The sequence below is a fragment of the Sphaerodactylus townsendi genome, linkage group LG07 (genome assembly GCF_021028975.2).
Source record: "Sphaerodactylus townsendi isolate TG3544 linkage group LG07, MPM_Stown_v2.3, whole genome shotgun sequence".
NCBI classification, from domain to species: Eukaryota; Metazoa; Chordata; class Lepidosauria; order Squamata; family Sphaerodactylidae; genus Sphaerodactylus; species Sphaerodactylus townsendi.
In genome coordinates, this window is record NC_059431.1 from 117338181 (window position 1) to 117358604 (window position 20424).

Consider the following 20424-nt stretch of genomic DNA (forward strand, 5'->3'; position numbering starts at 1 on the left):
GCTCCCTGGGCATACCTGTGTGCCAGTTCACACGCAGTCCTGGTATTTCTGAATAACGCAAAGTCTAGCAGCAGAGACCCTGTCATCCACGAGGGTAGCATTGAATTGAGGAGAGAAGCAAACACTACACATGCAAATCGACAAAGTGAAATCTTCCAAACCAAAATACAAAACCTCCCAGTTGTAATATTTAACAAACATCAGCAAAACTGGAAAAATATATTCACAGGTGTATCAGCTGACACAGTTCTAGATATTATCACTTATATATTGTAACCCTGTTAATTTTCTTCGTAACGAAGTGGCTTGAAAGTCGGCGTTCCATTTTTACAACATTAAATCTTCATTAGTAGCTGGCCAACTCCGGCAATTAATGCTGCAGATTATGGGCTGGCTCTTAAAACTTCCGTATCAAAATTTATTGATTTGTACGTCTCTGCAGATACAGATTGGTTCTAAGCACATTTACTCATAATTGAGTCCAAGGAGGTTTGATTGAAATTATAGTCCATGAAGTATGTTTCGAACTGCATTCAAACGCAGATTTCTCCAGATTTATGCTCTGTGTTTAGTGAGATTACTCCAAGGTAAATTTACAGAGGATTCCTGCAGGATTACTAGTCAGGAGCTACTGAAATCATCTCGAGTACACAGCCGCACCTAGGATTATGTTGCACGTCACCTTTGGGGTGACTGTGCTTTGAATTGTGTCATTTGTGCATCGACGAATGTAATCTTTCCTATTTGCTGCTGTTCCGCAGAGTAATGTGATTAAATTTTGCTGGTTTTGTATTGGACCGTGGAAGTTCGTCATCTTTGATTGGGTTTCCCTGGCAGTCACGAACAATGGCCTCACAATCATCTGCCAACACATAGGTAGCTCTTTTCGAGACCTCAAATGTATTTTAGATTTTTTTGGGGGAAAAAAATCCACAATAACTTCTTGTAGGTCAGTGGTTGGCCGAACCCGATGCTTGCAGGGTGCCAGGAGGTGGCACTCAGGAAAACCTCTCTGTGAGCTTGCGGGCAGAAGCAAGGTAAGCCCCCACACACACACATCTAGGCTGGCAGCCTGGGCGGCTGGAGGGCTCGATTATTAGCATTGAATACAAGACCTAGTTTTGGGGAAGCAGTGTTGGTAACCCTGTTAAGCGCTGTTAAACCCCACTGATTTTCATGCGAAGAACTAAAGCGTGATCGTTTACCTGGGAGTAAGCTCGGTTGCTGGCAACGGGGCTTGCTTCTGAGTAAACCCTCCTAGGGTCGTGATTCACCCGTTGGAAGAGTTGCACGGTTGCTTCAAAGCAAAGCCACCGACTACCACCAAGCTGACTCCCGGGTAATGCACACCTTCTAAACTAAAACCTCAGCATTCAGGTTAAATTGCCGTGTGGGCACTTTGCGATAAATAAGTGGGTTTTTGGGTTGCAATTTTGGGCACTCGGTCTCGAAAAGGCTCGCCATCACTGTCGTAGGTCAACCTGATACCAAGTTCAAACTGTGCATGAGAAACTGAACTTTATCCCCAAGAATCTGTGCTCTAAATGCAGTGTATTTTTATTAGACAAATGCCACACACAAAAAACCCCACCCTCACTCAGAATTTCTGTAGTAAACTAAGAAACCCGTTCAGAAGTCATTTTCAGCTAAGCTCAGCAACACTGCCCTGACCGTAGCATTAATAGGCACGCTTTGCTAGGAGCTTGGAAGTTCTGTGGAGACCTCATTTCCAACGGGTGAAAGTATGTGGTGAACAAGAGACCCTTGTTTTCATGCAACAAACCTGTTGGAAAAGCCTGTTTTAGTCCATGTGGTTGTCCTTGTCTCAAAATCTAACAATTTATGTACTTCCCCCCCCCCCACACACCCTCCATTCCTTTTCTCTTGCGCGTGCTCTTTTTTTGTTTTTTGTTTTGCACGGTTACTGTAGAATGTAGCAAAAGAGTATCGCGTTGCCCCTTAGGGTAACAGCTGTGTAGAGCAGGACCCCCCATGCATATTCCTGTTGGTACAAGTCAACCTTTCTTGTGTGATATTTTTCAGAGGGGCTTCTGAACAGTGCCAGGGATACAAGTGTCATGGATACTCTACCACTGAATGGTAACCACGGCAATAGCTACAGCATTGCCAGCAGCGAATACCTGAGCAACTGTGTGCAAATCATTGACCGTAGCTATAACCACAGTGAGACTGCCTTAGAGAAAAAGATTCTGAAAGAACTCACGTCCAACTACATACCTTCCTACCTGAACAACCACGAGTGCTCCAGCGAACAGAACAGGAACCTGATGAACAAGTTGGTCAACAACCTAGGCGGCGGGAGCAAGGACGACGCCATTGTTCTCGACGACGCCACCTCCTTCAGCCAAGAAGAGAGTCTGGGCTTGGAACTCATTCACGAGGAATCGGACGCCCCGTTGCTCCCCCCGAGGGTTTATTCGGCAGAGAACCACCAGTCCCTCCATTACAGCCGGAGACGGATTCCACAAGACAACAGCGAGAGTTTTTTCCCCTTGCTAACCAATGAGCACACAGAAGATCTCCAGTCGCCCAATAGGGACTCTCTTTACACTAGTATGCCCGTGCTGGCTGGCGTGTCGGTCACGGAAAGCATTACCACCAGCACTCAGACCGATGCCCCCTCAGCCAAAAGTAGCGATGTTGACGACGTGTACTACAAGAGCATGCCAAACCTGGGCTCCAGAAACCACGTCCAACAGCTACACACTTACTACCAGCTGGGGCGAGGCAGCAGTGACGGATTTATAGTCCCACCAAACAAGGATGGGGCCCCTTCAGAAGAAACCTCCAAAGGACCGGCTCACTTGGTCACTAGTCTATAGAAGGTGAAGCCAAAATGTTTTAACAAAACAGACGCTCCTCACCCAGCACTCGCTCGGATTACTGTTTGGATTTCAATCAAAGCGGTGGTAATATTGTGTATTCTCCCACTTCATGCTGTTTGAAACGACAAACAATTCTCATATCTTTTTAATAGGATTTCTAGGCACGCCCAGGAAGAATGCTGATGGCTGGGATCCCCCCCCCCTCTCCTATCCCCCCCTCCTGCCCCCTGCCCCCACCTCAGAGAGACTTCAGGAAGTGGATTAAGGGATTCAACAGGAAAAATAAAAATGGCCCACTGCGCGGCTGTCTGAAATTATACTGTGTTTGTTTAAGCATCTTTGGATGCGCTCTTCCTCTTATTACCAAGGACCTGATTTCCACAAGGCCAAACGTGCATTTGCGACGACCAGCGACGATGCATCTAGATTGGAGTGCTGCGCAAAACCGAAGCAAAAATAGCAAAAAAAAAAACCCTGTTTGTTCCGAATCTGTATCACATAATAGTTTTTGGATCTCTCACCATTTGATTTCGCCACGGCCCACCGAAGCTGTGGAGCAAACCTTAACGAAATAGAAGGGAAGTCTGTAACTGTATGCTACACAGCATCTTTTTTTTTATGTTTTGCTGTATTAACGGATGATAATTCTAATGGCAGAGGGGAAACAATGGAACAGTTCCTATGTAATGTACAGATACTAGCATTGCACATAGAGTCTGCTTTTTCTTCCGCCAGAACCTGCGTCCTTATTAATGTAGTGGGGAAAAAAAAACCAAACTTTTTTTCTGTTGTGTTGGTCTCGCAAGGTCGTCTACCAGTAGGAGCAAGATTTTTCATACATCTTTTTTTCCCCATTTTCCCATACAAATTTGTTTTCCACTGGGCAAAAGAAAGAAATTCGCTCAATAAAGATTCTCTGCCCTCCCCCTCCCCCCCTCCCGTATTGATTTAGAGACACCATTCTTCAATAGTCTAAGATATATTTTTTTTCCCAACTCTGTTTTTCTTTATGAATTTGCCAACCAAACATTTTTAGCAAATTAGAGAACCGGACGAACTTTTATGTTTACAGTGCACAACCGGTGAGAAGGTGCGGCACCCGTGACATGCAGCCTTTCTCCAAGGCGTTTGTTACCCTTCAGAGATCTGGGATATCCTTAGAATAATCATGGGGACTTCTGCATTGGAACACACTGCAGAAGTCAAAATCCATTCCCCCAAGCTAGGAACTCTTATGCAGAGGTTAAAAAATATATATATATTAACTGACTCATAGCAAAGATGAAAAAAAAAAAGAAAGAAAAGAAAAACCTATTTTGAATGGTTAAAAAAAATCCTTCCATTATTTTCCTAACAGGAAATGTATTTATTTGACAAGATTTAAAGTAATGTAGGCCTTCCCGGGAGGTAAATTAGCAGCACAGATTCTACTTTTTTTTAATTTATGATGCATTTTGTATGGTCGCCAAGTTGAATGACCTCATTACTAATATTTGTTGTAAAAGTGAAATTTGTTTGTCAACCAATAAACAACTGATTAAGATTTAGAAGGAACTGTTATGTATGTCCCTGTGCCATTGGTCTCTCCTGACTTCTCTGCCCCTTGCTGGCTGGAGCAAAAGGAACTCAGCTCTTTTTATGTTCAGCTGAAAGGGGCTAGGCAAATAAAAGGATAATTCGCAGAATGATGCAGGAAGGCTCTTGAGAGCATAGATGAAGCAGTTGGATTCTGGAGGCAGGCAGGGAAAGGACCTGTTTGGGCCAGAGGATTTAGTGACTGTGATTGTGGTTTGGCTTCAGCGTTCGCCTTTGACCTGGGCAGAGTTTTAGGAAGTGTTTTGAATGCCTTATAAGTTGTATCTGTTCTGTGTGTAGCTTTTGCTGAAGGTGTAGCACCACAGAGAAAAACCAACTCCGAAGAAGACTCTCCGAGATCCTTTGTTCTTCATTTCAGTGCTTCTGGGAGGTTGTTAATCATGTTATCTGAAAAGGAGGCATCTGACTCCCAGTTGCTTTGGTGTTTGGAGGGGGAAATAAGCTCTCCGTATTTCAGGAGAAGATGAAATAGCAGTTCTGAGCATATCCTTTGGCAGAAAACCTCTGGTATTCCACACCCCAACTCAAGTGCTCTTTTGTTGATAACTTGCTTGCAGGATTTTTGAAAAAATAAAAATATCCACCCATTCTACTTGAAGTTTATTTGTTGAGAGAGAGGCTTGAACTGGCTTTTCTGGTAGATAACCAAAGAAGATACATGATTGCAAATAAATCAACAAAGCGGAACTAGTCTGATCGCTAGTGAATATTAAGATATTCCGATACCCCCCTTTGGAATAGCTGTATGCCAAGGTCTTGGTTTGTTACTCTTGGTTCAAGGAAGGGAACACTTATGAGAACATAAGATACTATCCCCTTTTTCTGCCCCATGCCAATGACAATCAGTTGTCCAGGCTACAGAGATCAGTGCCCCCCCCCCCCGGAAGGAAATGGTAGCTTCAGAGGGTAGACACTGTAGAATAATATCCCCACAGAACTCTATCCCTCCCCAAATTTTGCCTTGTCTAGGCTCCATCCCCCAGATTGTCCAAGCTAAAGTAGGCAACTCTTTCATGCAGAGATCAGGATCGGCACAATCCAGCTCCCTGAGGCCATTTTCGCTCTTGTGGCCTCCTTCACAATAAGCATACATTCCCTTCGGGTTGGATTCTCAATTGCACTCACATTTCCCCCTCTTCAGAACTCACGGTGCTCTCAGATCAGACTCTCCTTGTGGTTTCCCAAACCTGTGAAAGCGTGACTTTTTCTCTCCATTTTGCAGGGAAAGCAAAGGAGAGCAGAGTGCGTTCAGCTTTCTTTGAGACGCCTCCCCACCTTTCCCCACTCACCCAATAGCACTTCCGCCCACTCTTCAGGCCAGCATTCCAGGTGTCCAATCAAGGGCTTACATGCCTGCACTCTTTCCTTGTCTCCCACAGCCTTAATGGGTTAAAGCTATTAACTAGCATTCTTTTCCCTCCTCCGAGAGGAGGCACAGAGCAATTTGCTTGCAGGAAAGAGAGCCGGCAGCTGCTCCTTTGGGTGGTGCTGAAGCTGCAGCTGTTTGTTTGCTTCCATGTCCAGGAATTGCCGAAGCTTTGCATAAAGTCGCCCCCCCCCCCCCCCCGCCCTGCCCCGGCAATGTAGCTGAAGGTGAGCATCATTTCCCCCTTCCCAGAGTAAACAAAAAAACCACGGGGAAATCCTGCTGTGAAGCAAACAGCCACGGGGTAAGTAGTGCATGCATAAATGGCCACAGTCAGTGTGAGGCAGGAAATTGCAGAAGAGCTAAGCAAACCCTGCATTTGCTGACTTGACGTACATTCTAGAATCCTTTCTTCTCCAGGTTGTTTGACAAATAGGTAGGAGTTAGAAATGGACTAGTAATTGTGTTTCTTGGCTAAAGAAGATTCCCTGGTAGTTGTTTTGAACCAGCATGCACCCATGAGATGCACCCTCGAGGATCCTAGGCGACTTTGGTCGGAAGCTCTTAATCTTCATCACTCTTCTCTGCATGGGGGGGGGGGGCAAAGTGGCTTTCTCCCCTTTTGAATTTTATGACTCAAAACCACCCTGACTGGCCCACACAACTCTTTTTGCAGGCAACACTTGTTCACAGGACCCTAGGGGCTCTTCAACTTCAAAGTTTAGGATTTGGGCCCACATCCTTAACATCTCTTGCTAGTAGTCTGTTCATGAAATGTGAGGTATTCATCTATCTGCCGCTTGTATTAAGGAATGTCCTCTTAAGATGATGGAGACACCTCTCCCCGGAAGATGAGATAAACAGGAGCCTTGTAGCACCTTCAAGACAAGGAGTGCCGTTCTAAGAAAAGTTCCCCTCTTCTAAGCCCACAGACATCAGTGGATATAAAAAGGTATAACTCTGTTGAAGATTGTACTGTAGCAAGATTTCGACCCCTGGCCTGGCGGAATGCTCTGTCAAGTGAGACCAGGGCCCTCTAGGACTTGTTCCACCAGCTCTATAGTTGAGGACAGCAATGGCTACCATCTACATCAGTGGTGGCGAACCTATGGCACGGGTGCCAGAGGTGGCACTCAGAGCCCTCTCTGTGGGCATGCGCAGAGTCCCCCCACCCCACATCTAGACTGGCCTGGGCCGCTGGGCTCGATTATTAGCATTAAACCGAAGACCTCGTTTTGAGGAAGCAGTGTAGGTAACCCTGTTAAGCACTGTTAAACCCCACTGATTTTCATGCAAACTAAAGTGTGATCCTTTACCTGGGAGTAAGCTCAGTTGCTGGCAATGGGACTTGCTTCTGAGTAAACCCTCCTAGAGTCATGATTCACCCGTTGGAAGAGTTGCACGGTTGCTTCAAAGCAAAGCCACCAACTACCACCAAGCTTACTCCTGAGTAACACACGTCTCGGAGCCAACCGTTTTTTCTAAACTAAAACCTCAGTATTCAGGTTAAATTGCTATGTTGGCACTTTGCGATAAATAAGTGGGTTTTGGGTTGCAATTTGGGCACTCCGTCTCGAAAAGGTTCACCATCGCTGATCTACATTGCCCTCCTCTTCCCTTTTCTTTTCCCTTCCCTCTTCCCCTTGGCTTCCCCAGATATGCCTCACATGTTCAATATATACAGGGAAGGGGGGGGGGGTGTCATTGGTTGTTTGTAGCCTTCAAATTTTAAAACAGTGCTGCAGTGGACTGGATTTTTTTATTGAATTGTATCATTTGTTCTATTAATATATTGTCTTAAGCCGCCCTGAGCCCATTTGGGGAAAGGCAGCCTAGAAATCAAATCAACCAATCCATAATATTCCAGGATAAGCTTTTGAAGACCAGAGCCCTGCTTCTTCGGATGCTATACAGCAACCCTCGCTAGGCAGACATTTATATATGCAATTATAAAGAATGAAAGTATGAAGAGCAGGCTCAGGGGGGGCCTGAAATACTGGCTGAGATCTAGTTATGTAAAATCCCAAGTCAAATACAGAAACCGTTCGCAAGCGCAGTAATTGCCAGCCTCCCTGGTTTCGCAAAACTGCTTAGCGCCCGTAATGGCCGAGGAGGACTTTTGGAAATCCCAAAAGCTTGATTACCATCTCAAAGGGACTTAACAAGGACCCTGGATTCCTTAGCCAGAGAGACTGAACGAAGGCTGACTTCAAAGCACCACCTTCACTGCGGGGCCTCCTGGAACAGAAGCATGGGATGGGCCACAGAGCTCCGTGTTTCGTTTTGTTTCTGCACGCGCCTGATTGCTGTAATTCAGACAATACACACTCCCTGCATTTTCCCCTTTAGCAGCAGCCATATTTTTTAAACTGTATTGTTATCCTGGGCTGCCACACAGAACCTGTTACAGTAAGCTCGTGGCAAGGGAAGCCGTGGACAAAAGTTTGCAAATTGCACGCGAGAAGGAGTTTTATCCAGGGCTTGCGTGACGCCTCGAGCCCATTAATTAGCCCCGCCAACGCGCCAGCCGTTTGCGCACACGCTTATCGAGAGAGCCATTGTGGAGAACAAGTCATGCCCTGAATGTTAATCACATCTAAAGGGTTTAGCAGCATCTGATCCTGAATGGCGAAATTTCCCTTGCCTGAGACAGTAAAAGGAAGCCATTTTGGGTTTAATTACAGCAATCTCACCGCACGTGCAACTGTTCTAGGGGAAATTAAAAAGCAGCGGCTCTCGGCTCTCTTTGACAGTTGGTTTAGCGGTGCAGCCGTGGCTCCAGAGGTGGGATCCAGCAGGTTCTCACAGGTTCCCGAGAGTAGGTTACTAATTACTTGTGTGTGCCGAGGGGGGGTTACTAATTGGCGATTTTGCCACGTGATTTTTGCCTTAGTTACGCCCCTCCTCTCAGCAGTAGCGTGCAGAACTTGAAGCAGTCCAGCAGGAGGTGCACCGGCGTGCGTGGCAGCCTGCACCTGCGTGCATTCGTTTCCCACCCAAGGACCGGTGCAGTGGCTGCGTCCTTGCCACAGCCCCGCCCAGGAATGCCCTGCCCCCGGAATGCCCGGCCACGCCCCGTCATGCCCCACCCAGCCCCATGGGCGCTACGCCACAGTTTGAATCCCACCACCATGGGAACCTGTTACTAAAATTTTTGGATCCCACCACTGCGTGGCTCAGGAGAAAAGCCACCGCCTTGCATCCGGAAGGCCCCAGGTTCAATCCCAGTTAGAAAGACAAGGCAAGAGGTGATGTAAGAAAGTTCTGCTGGAGACTCCAGAGAGTGGCTGCCAGTCTGAGCAGGCCATACTGAGTTTGATGGAGCAAGGATCCACTGAAGGGAGCTTCATGTGTCATAGACTACAACTTTTCCACAAGTATATTATGGCTGATTGTGAGTAGGGCAATCGCATGATTAAATATGCCATCATGTGAAAGAATTCCCTGCATGTGGATAACCTGCTCCCTGGAAAACTAGATTTCTATGGGCGCTAAGTGAGGGCCTTTCCCCACTTACCTTAAGCCCCGCGCTACTTGAGAGTAGCGCGGGGTCCCCCGGCACTCCCCACAAGAGGGGCGGTGACAGCGCAGCCGCCCCGATGCTGCCACTGTTGCGCCCCCTCAGCACGCGGCATCCCTGGCGCTCTTGCAAAGGGTGCCTTTTGGTGGGGACGCCCGGGCGCGCACCAGGGATGCCGCGCGCTGAGAGCAGTGTGTGGCGTAGGGGGAATCATGGTGAGTGGGGAAACGCCCTATGTCTGCTCAGCAGTAAGTCCCACTGTGTTCAATGTGTCTTAATGCGAAGTAAGCGCCTACAACACTGTAGTCTTGGCTACAGATGCATCATTTGGTTGTTCTTAAGTGATGTGTCGCTTAAGTGGGTTTATTTGCTCCTGGACCAAAAATAATTCCTTCCCAAAACAGCCTGGTGGGAAAAGGAGCTGGAGGGGCAGGACAGAATCTCCCGTCTCTTTGCACTTTGCATGGTTAGAAAAGTATTGTGGACGGATGCGACGCTAAACCGCCAAATGCATCCATTTCAGCCTATCCCTCTGTTTACTATTGTGTATCTGCCCCCCGGCATCACCCCACCCCGCCTCACCCCGAATCCCTTGCACCCCTACAGTTTCTTGCAAAATTCCCTCTCAACCTTTTGCATAGCTCAACATTTTGCGATATTTTTGCAAAGGAATCGCTTCCTTGGTTTACAAACCCCGTTTTAGAAGTCTGCGCTGGACTAGCTATTTCAGGATAAATCAGTAAAACCAGAGGTGGGATCCAGCAGGTTCTCACAGGTTCCCGAGAGTAGGTTACTAATTATTTGTGTGTGCCGAGAGGGGGTTACTCATTGGTGATTTTGCCACGTGGTTTTTGCCTTAGTTACGCCCCTCCTCTCAGCAGTAGCGCGCAGAACTTGAAGCAGTCTAGCAGGAGGTGTACCGGCGTGCGTGGCAGCCTGCACCTGCGTGCATTCATTTCCCGCCCAAGGACCGGCACAGCAGCTGCGTCCTTGCCACAGCCCCGCCCAGGAATGCCCCGCCCCTGTCGTGCCCCACCCAGCCCCATTGGCGCTATGCCACAGTTTGAATCCCACCACCATGGGAACCTGTTACTAAAAATTTTGGATCCCACCACTGAGTAAAACGTGCACCTTGCCAGTGGGCAGAACTTGGGTGTGGGCAGGAGAAGAGAGCACTCAGGCAGCAGTCTTGAGTATGAGAATATTAAAAATGGTCAGGATCCCTGTTTTAATCTCAGGAACGTTGGAGGGTTGTGGTCGTGGAGTGGGGCAGAGGAGACTTTCAAGGGCAGAAATATGAGCGTTGTGTCTTCCCGGCTGGAAAGTCCGTAGTGAGCAGAAGGTATCATTTTAGTTAGGATTTGGGTAGTGAGAATAACATTGTAGTGTTAAAGAATGGAGAGGGGCTGTGACTCTGTGGATGAACCTCTGCTTTTGAATGCAGAAGGCCCCAGGTTCAGTCCTCAGCACCTGCACGTCATGATGGGAAGGCTTATGGAGAGCAGCTACCAGTCTGAGCAGGCAACACTGACCTTGATGTACCAAGGACCTGAGTCAGTAGAAGGCAGCTTCATGGGGATTCATGCGTGATGTTCTTCTGAACTTTCATGTCAGAAGCAAAACCGACCAAGACACATCCTTTTATTTATTTCTCAGAAGCCCCAGTCCCCAAGTAGTTAGGACCTGGCCCAGTTGTGTGTATGTTTGTGTTAAGTTCTGAGCTTTTGCTTGTGAGATACTTTTTCAGCTAACTTACGACTAACTGCAAAATGGAGCGAGACGAAAACTAGAATCTGGAGACTTTTGCTTGTGGACATTGGTGGGACTTTAAAGTGTATGTCTTTGACTGGATCATGCCCGAGGTATCAGTTGTTTTTTAAAAAAAGAAAATAATGCAGTTCCTAAAGAGCCAGCATTCAGCATGAGCGGTGGAGAACTGAGAAGGATTTGCCCGTGTCAGCGGTTGCCATCAAAGATGTGAATATCCATCTCTTAGGACAGGGGTCTACAATCTGTGGCTCTCCGGATGTTCATGGACTACAATTCCCAATTGGCCATGCTGGCAGGGGCTGATGGGAATTGTAGTCCATGCACATCTGAAGAGCCACAGGTTGCAGACCCCTGTCTTAGGAGGTGGCTACCAATACCTTATTTGCACTGGAACTCTGAATAGAGTTACTGCAGTCTGAGCCCATTTATTTTGGTAGACATAGGTTACTTGGTCCGCCCTGGGCACCGGCAGGAAGTGGTGGGTAAATTTGCCAGCTCCGGGTTGGGAAACTCCTGGGGATTTGGGACTCTGGGGAGACAGGAATTTCAGTGGGGTTTAATGCTGTGTGGTCCACCCTCCCAAGCATCCATTTTCTCTCGTGAAGATAAGCCATAATTCCAGGGGAACCCTCAGCCCCACCTGGAAATTGGCAGCCTTAGCTTAAGAACATAAGAACAACATAAGAACAAGCCAGCTGGATCAGACCAGAGTCCATCTAGTCCAGCTCTCTGCTACTAGCAGTGGCCCACCAGGTGCCTTTGGGAGCTCACATGCAGGATGTGAGAGCCATGGCCTTCTGTGGCTGCTGCTCCTGAGCACCTGGTCTGCTAAGGCATTTGCAATCTCACATCAAAGAGGATCAAGATTGGTAGCCATAAATCGACTTCTCCTCCATAAATCTGTCCAAGCCCCTTTTAAAGCTATCCAGGTTAAAGCTATCCAGCTTAAACTGGAGGATCTCTGTGTAAGGTTGAAGAGGAAAATCAGAGAGGACAGTGGCACATTTGCAGGACAGGACAATGTCCGTCATAGAAGGCTGGCAGGGACAGGCAAGGAAGGTCTTAACAGATAAGGCGTTCCGTGGAAGGAAAACGCTCCTTTGTGAATAGTTTGCTCAGCTGAGTGTTGCTTGACTGTGCAATACTAAACAAGAGTTACACCCTTCTAAACCCATTGATGTCAGTGGAATGAAAGAGGCACAGCTCTTCGTGGGTTTGCAGAGCAAGCAAATGTCCTCTGATTAATATCTGAAAATCGCTGTCAAAAGAAAATCCACGAAGGGCAGAATTATGGTATGAAATGAAAACAATGTAAGCTTCGGTAAGCAAGGACTGACCTGGACAGCCCAGGCTAGCCCAATCACACAGATCTCAGAAGCTAAGCCGGGTCGGCCCTCAGGAGAACTTCGATGGGAGACCACCAAGGAAGTCCTGGGTAGCTATGCGGAGGCAGGTAATGGCAAACCATCTCTGAACATCCCTTACCTTGAAACCCGTAGGGGAGCATCATAAGTCAGTTGTGACTTAGTGGCATTTGCTACCACAAGCAATGACATGTACCGCTAAATGCTTTCCATCCTAGGTGAGTGAAGTAGTCTTAAACCTGTGTTCTGAGATAAAATGGTAAAAGGGCTCTGAAGGGTTGTAGAAATTAGGAAAGGACGTCAACCAAACAACCCTGTGAAATTGGAAAAGTCAAAAACCAGGTAGGAGATTTTATTTTATTTTTCATTAGTAGTTTGATGTCAGGTGCGTTGGCCTTAAACATGGAGTGGGTTCGGGCATCACAGCGCCAGACTGGCCCAAAGAGAAGGCTGGAAAAATGACACCCCCCCCCCCCGCACGCTTGAAATGCAGTCCTCGACAGAATTACTCCTAAATCTATCAAAGCGTTTAGACTGGACCCACTCTGAATACAGCTGTCGTCGAAATGGTAATTTTATTCAGATGTTTATAGTAACACCCATTTCCTTTACTGCTGATATAACAGTGCCGAGGTCAGGCTGCTTGGGATGGCCACTGAATTGCTCAGTTCCACGTTTCTTTAGTTTGTTTGTGTCTGCATTTTCATCTTCCTAACTGTATGTCTTGCATCGTTACTCCGGAGTTTTGCCCACTGGATAATAACCAATTTCCCAGGATCAAGAGGGTAGCAATTTATTTCCCTGTGAAGGTAGGGGAAGAATATATGGGCCATGAAGCTACTGAGTTAGGCCCCCTGGGCCCCCTAGGCCAGTGTTGTTTCAGGTTTCCTGGAATCTCTTTGAGCCAAAGGTACTTGGGATTGATCCAAAGATCTTCTGTGTGTGAACAACAGATAGGTGGATTCGGCATGGGCCAAAAACGGGTATGAACACAGTGTGAATACGGCGTAAAATGGTTTAAAACAGTGTAAAAGGGTTTACACCATTTTTACACCACTGTTTTTGGCCCATGCAGAATCTGCCATAGTGCTGTGACAGGCTTTGGAATACTAGCAGCCCTAATAATGAGGAATTCCTTGAGGAGGTGACAAAATAATCAAAAGGGGTACAAACTGGATAGCCTAGCAAAGATTATTGGAATGGATCTAGGACATCTAGGACGAGGAAACATATTAAGGGGTTCTTCTGTTTTAGATTTGGTTCCAAGCAGCACAGGAAAACATCATCATCATCATCATCATCATCACCATCATCATCATCATCATCATCATCATCATCATCATCATTATTATTATTATTATTATTATTATTATTATTATTATTATTATTTAGTTTTCTTATACCGCCCAATCGCCGAAGGGCTCTAAGTGATGAACAAAGGCCAAGAGGCACATACAATACAATAATAGGAAAATAAATATGTAAGCATCAAAATTATTTAAAATACAGTCCGTTCTTAATCTTGACCAATTTAAGTATGAAACAAAACTACAGAAAAGTGCTACCAGTGGAGGACGGAGCTCAAAACGCAAGGAGGAGCTGGAGAGCTGAGCAGATGCCTGTGCCACCAGGAGAAACAGCAGTAAAAGTACAGTTGTAAAACAGAAGATTGGCAGGAAACTGGTTAGCAAACTGAGTCCAAGACTGTAATGCAATTTTGTGTAATGAAGGCCATTGATTCCATTGTTTCCACCACTTTCAGAAGAAGTATGGAATATTTCTCATGAGACCAGAAGTGTCAGGGGTAAGCCTAGTTATCTACTCGGCATGTGAAGCCACAAAGTAAAGATCAAGGAAAGACTGTCCCATTACAGCTGTGGTAACATATAGCAGGCTGGTTACATATAGCTTGTAGTGAGTACATGGAGGTAGGAATGCATCTCAATCAACTAGGTGCAATCCCTGACAAGCTTCTAGGAAGAGAACTCTGAAAAGATCTGATGGTATGCAACCTTTGTTTGTACAATATTCACTTTAAAATGTGTAGGAATCTAGGGGATGATTCACAGACTTTAAAGAGCAAAGAAGACAGTGTATGAGATGAAAGAGACAGAAGTATTCATCTTTGGAAATAAGATTAGGGAAGAAACAGAGGGACAATTTTTCTATATTTGAAAGCCTATCAAATCGGAGGGGTTGTTCATCCATCTATGGATGGGAAGAAATGCAGTGAAACAAAATCAAAACAGAAAACAGCAGTAAAGGTTTTCTCACAAGTGTTTTTAAGCCGCTTGGAGGGATCTGTGGGTTTATTTTCGTGGATGTTGAGACGACAGGATTAGAGTCTCCTATTGAAGGGTGTTTTAGGTGTCAGAAATCCTATTAATTGCTTCATTTGCTTAACAAGAACATTTCCCCTGCCCTTTCAACCTAAAATCAATCACCAAAGCAGATTGTCACGTGTGTGTGATTTTGCCATCAAGTCACATCTGAATTACGGTGACCCTGTAGGGTTTTCCTGGCAAGAGATGGTCGGAGGAAGTTTGCCATTGCCTGCCTCCACATGGGCTGGGAGAGTTTTGTGCAAACTGTGACGGGCACAAGATCACCCAGCAGGCTTCATGTGGAGAAGCAGGGAATCCCATCTCACTTGCTTGCATGGGGGGAAGGTGGGGTGTGGGGGGACAGAGGTGGGATCCAGCAGGTTCTCACAGGTTCCCGGGAGTAGGTTACTAATTATTTCCATGTGCCGAGAGGGGGTTACTAATGGGTGGTTTTGCCACGTGATTTTTGCCTTAGTTACGCCCCTCCTCTCACCAGTAGCGCGCAGAACTTGAAGCAGTCTAGCAGGAGGTGCACCGGCGTGCGTGGCAGCCTGCACCTGCGTGCATTCGTTTCCCGCCCAAGGACCGGCGCAGCGGCTGCGTCCTTGCCACAGCCCCGCGCAGGAATGCCCCGCCCAGGAATGCCCTGCCACGCCCTCGTCGTGCCCTGCTCAGCCCCATTGGCGCTACTCCACAGTTTGAATCCCACCACCATGGGAACCTGTTACTAAAATTTTTGGATCTCACTACTGTGCGGGGAGATTTTCTGCCCCGCACATGACTAAATGGGCACTGGCCAGGGACATATGCCCCCACATGTCCCAGTGGGTGGTACACCACTGAAGGTAAGCAGCTGCTGGAATGAGGTGCAGTTCATTTGCGACACTGTAACTCTAGGGCCCCTTCCGCACATGCAGAATAATACACTTTCAATCCACTTTCAGTGCACTTGGCAGCTGTGCAGAGTAGCAAAATCCACTTGCAAACAGTTGTGAAAGTGGATCAAATGTGCATTATTCTGCAAGTGCGGAAGGGGCCTAGGAGTGAAACAAAGATGTGGTCAGCAAAGCCCTTTAGATGAAAGTGTGATGAAAAGAGGTTGTCGTCCAAAGGACCTCCGAGGCAGTGTGAAACTACCTGCCAGAATTTTGTAGTAGACTTCTGTTTGCAGAAAGTATCGCTCCTCCCCACCCCTGGTGCTTGTTCAAAGTAAAGTTGTTAATTTCTAAGCTCAAGCAATATCGGAAAAAATTGGAAAAATTTGGATTCAGCTTGATTCAGCGATAAAATTATCAGTATGGCCGAATTACCCAAATCCCCAATTCAGTATAACCGAATTCATTCGGGTATGCTGAAAAATTCGGGTTAGCATTTTTTGGCATTTTTTAGCATTTTTTCCTTTTTTGACCTCTACGTGGCACATACTTAAGCTAGTGACACCAAAATCTCAGGGTATCTTCAGGAGACTCTCCTGATGATGCAACCAAGGTTTGGTGATGTTTGGTTCTCGGGGTTATGGACCCCCAAAGGGGTGCCCCATCCCCCATTGTTTTCAATGGAAGCTAAAAGGAGAATCTCCCAGATCTTCGGCAAGTTCTATGGTGGGACAAATTAATTGTTTTTTTTCTCACCATAGATTTAATGGGGCTTGATATTATGCCCAGCTAGCTCTGTGCTGGAGATTTTATTGGGGGTCTGGTGGGGGTTTTGTTCTGGGTAGGGGCACCAAATTTCCCTCAGGGCTGCTGATGAGTCTCCTCAAAGGAACCAGCCAACTTTGTTGAAGTTTGGATGGCTGGGCACTCATTCTGTGGGCATCAGCTTCACCTTCAATTGGGTGCCCTCAACATTTGCCCCTCCCACACAAACTTCAGCAAAGTTGGCTGGTTCCTTTCAGGAGGCTCGCCAGCAGCCCTTCGGGAACTTTGGTGCCCCTTTCCAGAGCAAGACCCCCATCAGAGGCCCTTCCCATTGAAATCTTTACCACAGAGCCAGCTGGGCATAACAGCAAGCCTCACCCCATTCCATGCCTCCCACTGCTTTTTTGTGCCTTCGGCACCACAGAGCATGGAATGCATAATTGTTGTATTCAGACACGTGGCTATGGGCTCGGGCTGTGATGTGATGGTGATTTGGGGGTGACTTGGTGCAAAAATCATGAGGATCCACATTTTTAAGCAGGTTTTTGCACCACTGTGGCACCATGGAACATAGGATGCATGACTGTTGTGTTCAGACATGTGGTCAGGGGCATGAGCTGTGATGTAATGGCGATTTTGGGGTGACCAAGTGGAAAAAATCAGGAGGATTCATAAGGATGTGTGCTTTTTAACCACATTTTTGTGCCACTGTGGCACCACGGAGTGTGGGATTCATGATTGTTGTGTTCAGACATGTGGCTAAGGGCTTGGGCTGTGATTTGATGGTAATTTGGGGGTGACTTAATGTATATCCTGTTGTTAGTTCTTCAGAGGAATTGGTTGGCTACAGTGTGAGACAGGATGCTAGACTAGATGGACCACTGATCCAGCAGGACTCTTCTTATGTTCTTAAGACCCTTTCTCTGTACAAATAAAAAAGCTGGCAATAGTGGCAGGTCTTTGACCCAACCAAAAGGCAAACTCTATGCTGGAGATAATTAGGAAAGGAGTTGATAATAAAACTGCAAGGATTGTCATGCCCTTATATAAAGCCATGGTGCGACCACACTTGGAGTACTGTGTTCAGTTATGGTCACCACATCTCAAAAAGGATATCGAAGAGACAGAAAAAGTGCAGAGAAGAGCAACGAGGATGATTGAAGGATTGGAGCACCTTCCTTATGAGGAGAGGCTGCAGCGTTTGGGACTCTTTAGTTTGGAGAGAAGACGTCTGAGGGGGGATATGATTGAAGTCTATAAAATTATGCATGGGGTAGAAAATGTTGACAGAGAGAAATTTTTCTCTCTTTCTCACAATACTAGAACCAGGGGGCATTCATTGAAAATGCTGGGGGGAAGAATTAGGACTAATAAAAGGAAACACTTCTTCACACAACGTGTGGTTGGTGTTTGGAATATGCTGCCTCAGGAGGTGGTGATGGCCACTAACCTGGATAGCTTTAAAAAGGGCTTGGACAGATTTATGGAAAAGAAGTCGATCTATGGCTACCAATCTTGATCCTCCTTGATATGAGATTGCAAATGCCTTAGCAGACCAGGTGCTCAGGAGCAGCAGCAGAAGGCCATTGCTATCACCTCCTGCATGTGAGCTCCCAAAGGCACCTGGTGGGCCACTGCGAGTAGCAGAGAGCCGGACTAGATGGACTCTGGTCTGATCCAGCAGGCTAGTTCTTATGTTCTCTTATGTTCACATTGTAAGCCCTCAGAGCAGGGAGTGAGTATTCAGAGCACATCTGGAGCTCCATAAAAGCCACCAGAGTACTGAGAGGCTTATAAAGGGACAGGTTGGGGGGGACCACATTAGTCTATGGAGAAAATTATAGTCATTTGCTGCTATTAACTAGTGTAAAGGTAGGCTAATCCTGAATGTCTGGTGTGCTGGGATCTAATTCCAGCAGCTTTTATGTAAATGTCGGCCGCCCACCTTTCTCTCCGGGGCAACAGCCTCCATTCAGGTGCGCTTGTAAGAAACGGCATGTGTCACGAATCCAAAGTATGACGCAGCACGTTGCCATAAAGGGGGAAGGCAGATGGACATCTTAAAATGCAGCTGAAGGGAGAGGGAGGGAAAAGTTAGGGAGGGGGAAGGGGCCAGTTATCTGGTTGTGGCTCACCCACCCTGGGGGGGGGGAGGTTAGGGAGTGGGAAGGGGGCCCACCCATTATCTGCTTGAGGTCCACCCACCCTGGGGGGCAAGGGCGAGGGGGAAGGGGGCATCATCTGGTCTTGGCCCACCTACCCTTGAGGGAGGGAAGGAGGGAGGGAGTAGGTTCCTGGCCCACCCACCATGAAGGGGAAGGAGCAGTGGTGGGAACCAAAAAATGTAGTAACAGGTTCCCATGGTGGTGGGATTCAAACTGTGGCGTAGCGCCAATGGGGCTGGGTGGGGCATGACGGGGGCGTGGCCAGGCATTCTGGGGGCAAGGCATTGCTGGGCAGGGCTGTGGCAAGGACGCAGCCACTGCGCCGGTCCTTGGGCGGGAAACAAATGCACACAGGCGCAGGCTGCCACGCACGCCGGTGCACCTCCTGCTAGACTGCTTCAAGTTCTGCGCGCTACTGCTGAGAGGAGGGGCGTAACTAAGGCAAAAACCACGTGGCAAAATCACCAATTAGTAACCCCCTCTAGGCACACACAAATAATTAGTAACCTACTCTCGGGAACCTGTGAGAAGCTGCTGGATCCCACCTCTGGGAAGGAGGGATGGGGTGAAGGCTCCCAGTAATTGGTTGTGGCCCACCCACCCTGAGGGGAAGGGAGCCAAGCATCTGATTGTGGCCCACCCACCTTGGGGGGGAAGAGGAAGACACATTTATTGCATTCCAAAATGTTTTTTTTTCAGGGCAGAGAATGTGCCCTCAAATAACTTCCGCAACACTTAGAACATGAAGGCTGAGGGAAGTGTAATAGCCATTTTGCCTCCCAGTCTCTTTGGTAGGGGCATGAATAGGTTGTCAGCATGAATAGACCCATCACCCACCACACACCAGGACTGCGCGAACAGGCTGACCGGCGAGTGCATTGGGCATGTGTCGGCCACAACACCAGTCAGCTGTTCAGCCCCCAGTACAATCACTGAGTCACTCACAAAGCCATCCAAGAACACTATCCTGAGAGTAAATCCCACCCAACAACTGGGTGGTGTTCTGAACAGATCTGCTTAGTAAGGTTTCCGGCTCTGAATTATGAAATTTCTGGAGATATGTGGAGAGTGGGATTTGATCTCAGTAGAGCAGTGTTTTCCAACCTTTTCGATGGCAGGGTACCCTTGACCTCACTCTTCATATCTCACGGTACCCCTGCCATCCTCCCCTCACCTTCCCCTCCCACCTTCCCCTCCCAAGACCCTCATATCTTCGAGACCGCATCACCCCATATGTCCCTACACGGCCTCTTCGTTCAGTGGAGGCCAACTTACTGGTGGTCCCTGGCCCCTCGATGATGCGGCTGGCCTCCACACGGGCCAGGGCCTTTACGGCTCTAGCCCCGGCCTGGTGGAATGCTCTCCCACCAGGTGTCCGGGCCCTGCAGGACCTCGGTGAATTCCGCAGGGTCTGTAAGGCGGAGCTGTTCCGCCAGGCCTTTGGAGGGACCGGCCGCTGATGGTGCCCCCCCCCCTTGGCTCTTACATCCGAGCCTGATACCATCTGATGGGACTCGCCAATCCTCCCTTTGGGAAAGAATTTAATCATGGGTTACTGGGCGCCAACTATTTTATAACTATTAGCACCACAGTTAGTCTCTCACTGCTTTTATAGATTTTAATTAAATTATGATGGTTTTATGATTGTATTTATTACATGTTGTTCACCGCCCAGAGCCCTTCGGGGATAGGGCGGTATAAAAGTCCAATCAATCAATCAATCAATCAATCAATCAATCAATCAATCAATCAATCAATCAATCAATCAATCAATCAATCAATAAAGATGAAGGGAAGCACGAAGGGTGGGAAGTGGCTGCTGACCTTGCGGCA

The 20424-nt window shown here is 47.4% G+C and overlaps 1 protein-coding gene across 19 annotated transcripts in view; it reads left to right on the forward strand.

Annotated features, from left to right (window-relative positions):
* Nucleotides 1-20424, forward strand: part of ADGRL3 (adhesion G protein-coupled receptor L3) — a 907827-nt gene that overhangs the window by 851505 nt on the left and 35898 nt on the right. For 12 of the 19 annotated variants that reach the window (XM_048503323.1, XM_048503325.1, XM_048503329.1 and 9 more), the window contains one exon: nt 2044-4393. The exons of 2 other annotated variants lie outside the window; for them this stretch is intronic. In XM_048503323.1, the coding sequence (XP_048359280.1) occupies nt 2044-2843 (800 nt within the window). In that variant the 3' untranslated portion in view covers nt 2844-4393. Of the gene's footprint in view, nt 1-2043; nt 4394-20424 lie in introns of those variants that run through there. 5 more of the 19 variants (XM_048503334.1, XM_048503337.1, XM_048503335.1 and 2 more) reach the window with 1 other exon arrangement.